Source organism: Nothoprocta perdicaria, unplaced genomic scaffold (assembly GCF_003342845.1).
Source record: "Nothoprocta perdicaria isolate Ctin4 unplaced genomic scaffold, notPer1 scaffold_64, whole genome shotgun sequence".
NCBI classification, from domain to species: Eukaryota; Metazoa; Chordata; class Aves; order Tinamiformes; family Tinamidae; genus Nothoprocta; species Nothoprocta perdicaria.
Window position 1 is genome coordinate 3,199,678 of NW_020455910.1, and position 5,874 is coordinate 3,205,551.

Here is a 5,874-nt window from a genome sequence, read left to right on the forward strand (position 1 = left end):
GACCTGTTGCCAGTCTAATCAAGACGGGTTAATACCCASTGGTGATTGCTGGGAACCATCTTCACCACCACAAGAGGCACCGCATCCAAACTGGAGAGCTTCTCCGTAAAGAAACCGTGGGCACTTCTTTGCTGGTTGGCTTGGGTGCCTTACTAACGGATGAATTAAAAGAGATTGTGCACAAATTGCAACTTTTTATTTACAACACATATAGGGAAAGGCTTTCTAGAATGTGTTAGGAATGTTCCTTCACGCCATTTTCTACAGCCTTCCAGGAGTCTCCCTGCACACCTGAACTGCACATAGGCAGAGAGCAGGAATCGAGACCCAAAACGGTCCCGTGGTCCTTGCGAGCCTGCAGTGTGAGCAAGGACACAGCAGCACGAGCAGCGCCAGGCGCTTCCCAGAGCAGGCTGCCCTTCCCAAAGCAGCTCCTGGAGTTGCATTGCACCCACCTGGCTTCCAAACAACAGCCCCCCAAGACTCCTCGCCGAGCAGAAGGAGATGAGCATGTCAGAGCTGTGGGACACGAGCAAGGGCTCTGCGGGCTGCAGCCCTGTGGAAATCCAGCAGCTACATCAGCCCAGGGCTGAGCAGACCATAAATGACCCGACTCTGAGRAGCACTCGCTGCTCTCAGCTCCACGCGGTGCTGACAGACCCAGCAAGTACCTGCTTGAAGCCAGTCTGCAGCCAAGAGCAACGTCCTTCTGCAAAGCCAGCCCRGCGTGCCAGTCTCTGGGAGTCTGGCCTTGTTTTCTGGGTTTATGTTTGCTACGTGTTAGCGTTGCAGTAGGTGCAGAGAGTATAAATGCCTCCCAAATTTGGTGATATTTGGTGATAAATTGAAATTTCTCTTCCCCTGTACTCCTGATATTCCAGCTCCCCATCCCTGCCGAAGACACTCACACAAGCCAATTAAAAGGGATTTTTAAAGTCATCCAGGTTGCAACAACCCAGATCCATGCCAGTTTGTGCCCATCGCTGTGGCTACAAGATAAGGGAGGCTGACGTTTTCACAGCAGTCATCAATACACTTATCAGCCCAAAGTCCTGACACAACCAAAAAGCGTCTACAGTTGCAAAATCCAAGAATGTAGGTAATCCTCCTATTGAGCTCTCACAAAGACTCTTCTGGGAACTGTTCAGAGGCAAGAGATTCATCAGATAGGCCACAGGATATAAAAACAAAGCAAACAGTTCTCTCCATGTGAGAAACAAGTTAGCAGATGGACAAAACAATAACACTATTATTAGCACCTAGGCTTCATAGAGAGTCATCACAATTCACTATGTTACAAGTAGGACCACAAGAAAGCCTTGAATCCAGGAGGTGAGAYAAAAATTCAGCTCTTCATAGAAGAAATTGTTTATTTGAAACGTTCAAAACTTACCTGCTGTAGCTTTCGGAAAAAACTTACGAAGACATCACTGCTGGTAATATTTGGATCTAAAGTAACTGAAAAATATGAGGAAAAGGGAGAGAGAGGAAAACAAATTTAAAGGGTAAAAGTATGGCCAATGTCTTAAAAAAAAGTACAATATGACTCCTAATTAAACAGTCACTGCTACTCTGCTTATCCTTTGGTTTCTGTACAGTGCTCCAGAGATTTAATTTTCCCACAGACTCTGATAGTCTCACAAATCTGCCTGGAAACCCTTGGAGGGAAGAGGTTTCCGCAGAGCCCAGCTCCGTATTTTGCTTCTAGCAGCCCGAGCAGCAGCTACTCTTTGGCTCCCACCTTCCCCCCTGCAGCCRTGAGTTTTCACACCTGACAATTGCCAGCGATGATCCAGGCAAGCAGCAGGGCCGGCAGCTCTGGTCACTCATCCAAGAAAGCAGAGAGTGACCCGACTGCGGGCTGCCAACAGAGGGACAAGTTGGCTGGAGTCGACTCTAAACCTGCAGCCTCACAGCCTGTGAGAGCTGCAGAAAGGCAGCCAGTTCAGGGCTAAGAGGAGAAAGAAGATTTACTGCCAACGAAGAGGCAGTTAAATCAAGGGACAGGGCTGCAACACTTAATCCCAGCCCCTGGGATGCCCCTTGCTCAAACCTAGTGTAAAAGGTAGAGCTCCCTCAGTCACATCCGTGGACACGTTCGCAGGGGTTTAGTGCTGCTTGCGAAAGCAAGCGATGGCCAAGAAGGCCAAGGSGATCCTGGCTGCATCTGGAAGATGTTGCCAGCAGGTCAAGGGAGRGGATCCTGCCCCTCTGCTCAGCTCTGGTGAGGCTGCACCTGGAGTATTGTGTGCAGGTCTGGGCTCCCCACGACAAGAGGGATGTGGAGGTTCTAGAGAGGGTCCAGCGGAGGGCAACAAAGATGATTAAGGGACTGGAACATCTCTCGTACGAGGAGAGACTGAGTTGGGCCTGTTTTCTCTGGAGGAGAGAAGGCTGAGGGGGGACCCAATTAATATGTATTAAGTACATGAAGGGGGAATGTAGGGAGGAAGGGGCCAAGCTCTTCTCAGTGGTGGCCAGTGACAGGACAAGGGGCAATGGGTGTTAAGTTGCAACACAGGCAGTTCCATCTCCATGTGAGGAGGAACTTCTTCCCTGTGAGGGTGACAGAGCCCTGGCACAGGCTGCCCAGGGAGGCTGTGGAGTCTCCTTCTCTGGAGGTCTCCAAACGCGCCTGGATGCCGCCCTGTGCCCCGTGCTCTGGGTGTCCCTGCTGGAGCAGGGGGTTGGACTAGATGATCTCTAGAGGTCCCTTCCAACCCCAACCATCCTGTGATTGTGTGAAAGCTGCTGGGGCTGCTCGGCGCAGAGGCTGCCCATACCGTTCTGCAGGTACTGCTCCAGGCGAGCCCGCCTCTCCTCAGCCATCGCCTCCGTCATGGCCAGGTAAAACTTGGGAGGGAAAGGCGGGACGGTGCTCCCGAACAGCCGCCGCAGCTGCAAAACAGCCATGGACACCTTGTGTCAGCCTCTGTTTCTCAGCCAGCTCCTTAGTTTTACCACTGAAATATTTTTTTCTGACCCTCTGCACCAAGTCAGGTAAGTAGCATTGTATCAAGCTCACTAACTAGGTCTAAGACCCATCATAGACAAGTACAATGTGGTTAGAGATGCCTTCTCTTCCCAAGCACAGTTTCTTTAATCTATACCCACAGAGCTACAGATAAAACCTCCGCTGTGAGAGCCAGCAACTTCTGCCCTTCATTTGTGCCACCTCAGAGGCTTTAGTATTTTGTTCGTGAGAGGTAATATCTTTTAATAACATTACGTGATCTGATAAAAGAAAAACAAAATAACCAGAGAGTCTTTCAGGCACATGAAGCTCTGAAGGACTTGAAAGTTTGACTTTTTTTCTCCCCTCCAGCTGCATCAGCTGGGTAGGAAGAGCAGTCTCCCTGTACAAACAAACCTGGAAGGATGACAAAACCACAGTTACACTAACTTACTGTAACACAAGACAGCTCTAATTGAGTTTTTTCCCTATTACTGTTGTTTACTGCATTACTGTGTTTTCCAACTTGTGGTTTAGAGGGGCTGACACGTTTGGCTTGAAATGTGCTGCCATGCAGCTATTGCACTTCAAAGCCCAACCATGTGAAACTCTGCTGGACTTCATCTTGCCACAGACTATTTCAGATCTGTAATAATTTGTTGAGGAAAATACCTCAAGACAATAATGAGTTATGTTTACCTTCCCAATAAAGGCATTATATATTGAATACAACATAACAAAATGCAGTAAGTGTAGCTGGAAACCTCTCTGCACCTAAATTTAAACAATCTGGCAKCTGAGCAGCAAAATGAGATTCCAACAGTGTGCTGAGACATTGCTACTAATTAAATGCTGCACCAGTATTCAACTCAGCAATTAGTGTCACTAAATCCTGTAAAAACAATAACCTTTTTTCTCTGGCCCCCAGCTGCTCCAAGCAGCTTGTTTGAAGAAAATGAACAAAAAAGGAAGTTTACAATCTCCAGAATTAGTGATATCTTTTACTGCCTGTCAGAAAAATGGGAGCGAGGCAGTCTCTCCTGGCTCCACATTGGCAGCACACTGTGATTTCCAAGTTGTTGGATACTCCATGTGTATCAGCTGCTCCAGTGTCTCGTGGCAATTCATGTACAGCACAAGAGAGCTAGATAACACCACAGGCTTTGGGTTTATGTCCAGTTAGCAGCAATCGCTGGTACAGAGCCCTTTCCATCCTCGAAAGCCTTCACGTACGTGGATCTTCCCCCGGGGACTGAGGGACATTATTTCTGCTCTACAGGCACAGGCAAATTGAGGAGGGAAAGCACAGAATTTGCCCAAAGTTGGAAAGCCAGAACCACAGTGGCAACAAGGAGGTTCTCCCGCCCCGGCGCCCGGGCTGCACCTCATCTGGACACAGCAGTGCCCGCTGCTATCACTGCTTGAACCAGCTGAGAATCTGGCCTGCATAAAAATAATAATTCATCTCAGTGCCGGCTGCTTGGAAAGTTTGTTTTTGAAATGCAGCTGTTTCTTGTCAGGATTCAGTGTACAGAGAAAAGGAATTTCTCCCAACCTGTCGGATGTTTTCACATCCGAGTGAATTACAGAAAAACGCCCATAGAGTTAGCTGGGTTTTTTGCAAGTATGTATTTGCATAGAGCACTGCAAGTGCAGCAGACCAGCAGCCACTGAAACGTTGGACTGGCTAAACAGAAACAGCCAGGATCCGTCTCATTCCAGCATTTCCTCCTAATTCCTAGAGGCCCAGATAAAGCAGCTCCCCTAAATATGACAACAAATATGACAAAAAAATACCCACTACAGCATGTGTCTTCACTCCCCTATTTGGACGGATTACTGGAGTTCAAAAGAGTCAAAGTAGAGAGATTATTTTTTTCCATCTTTCCACAACAAACCTTCTCCTCCTTGGCTGGTGGGCACCCCAGTTTTAACATGTAGCCCAGCAGATCTAATCATCTCCTACCTAGGCTAATATCACAGCTTTGTTGTCTGGTGTCGGGTCCTGCCTGCGCTGTCTGGAGAAGCTTTTTCACACGAGGCTGTGCTCCGTTGTCACTGTGGATACCACGGATGTATAGATGATATATAGAATGAGTAGCACTCTGGGCACTGCCTTTTCAGTTAGCTGAGTAAGTATTAAAGGGGGAAAAAAGAAGAAGAAAAGAGAGAGAAAAATGTTGAAAGCCTTAACAAGAAACAGTAAGTCTTAAGGAAAAAGCAAGCAAATACAAACTGGCTTCTTAGTTKAGATACCTTATCCAAAAGGCCATGTTAACCAAAGCAAAGCACTAGTGTTGGAGCTTCCCCGGGGCCAAGGATCGCAGAGCCAGGGCGCAGGAGCCCTCAGCGAGTGGCACTCCAGCCGCAGCCCTCTGGCTGCAGGGACACCTCTTCCCCACTGCCTCTGTGCCGGCCACTACAGCAGCAGAGCTGGGCGCAGGGGAYGGATCCTCATGTGGACCTACCTGGCTGGAAAATGGGACTGGAATGATCCCAGCACTGCATCTTGGAGCACAGCTCAGAGGCAGGCATAGGAAAAATGCTGCAACAAGCCCTAGGTTAGGACTGTAAAGGCAAACTTCTGGGGAGGAATAAGCCCAGGCACCAGGACAGGCTGGGGACTGACCTGCTGCAGAGCAGCCTCGCAGAGAGGGACCTGGGTGTCGTGGAGGACAAGTTGCCCATGAGGCAGCAGCGCCCTGGTGGCCAAGAAGGCCAATGGGATCCTGGGCTCCATTAAAAAGAGCGTCTCCAACAGGTCCAGGGAGAGGATCGTCCCCCTCTACACAGTCCTGGTGAGGCCACATCTGGAGACTGTGTCCAGTGCTGGGCTCCCCAGTACAAGAGGGATGTGGAGCTGCTGGAGAGAGTCCAGCGCAGGGCTACCAGGATGATCAGGGGCCTGGAACATCTGCCCT

At 49.2% G+C, this 5,874-nt stretch overlaps 1 protein-coding gene across 1 annotated transcript in view; it reads right to left on the minus strand.

Annotated features, from left to right (window-relative positions):
- Nucleotides 1–1,119: 1,119 nt before the first annotated feature.
- The window catches only part of LOC112956494 (sorting nexin-31-like), a 6,155-nt gene continuing 1,400 nt past the window's right edge, over nt 1,120–5,874 (minus strand). Inside the window, exons 2-4 of the mRNA XM_026050013.1 lie at nt 2,784–2,898; nt 1,394–1,458; nt 1,120–1,140 (exon numbers count right to left, since the gene is read on the minus strand). Of these exons, the coding sequence (XP_025905798.1) occupies nt 1,120–1,140; nt 1,394–1,458; nt 2,784–2,898 (201 nt within the window). The remainder of the gene's footprint in view (nt 1,141–1,393; nt 1,459–2,783; nt 2,899–5,874) is intronic.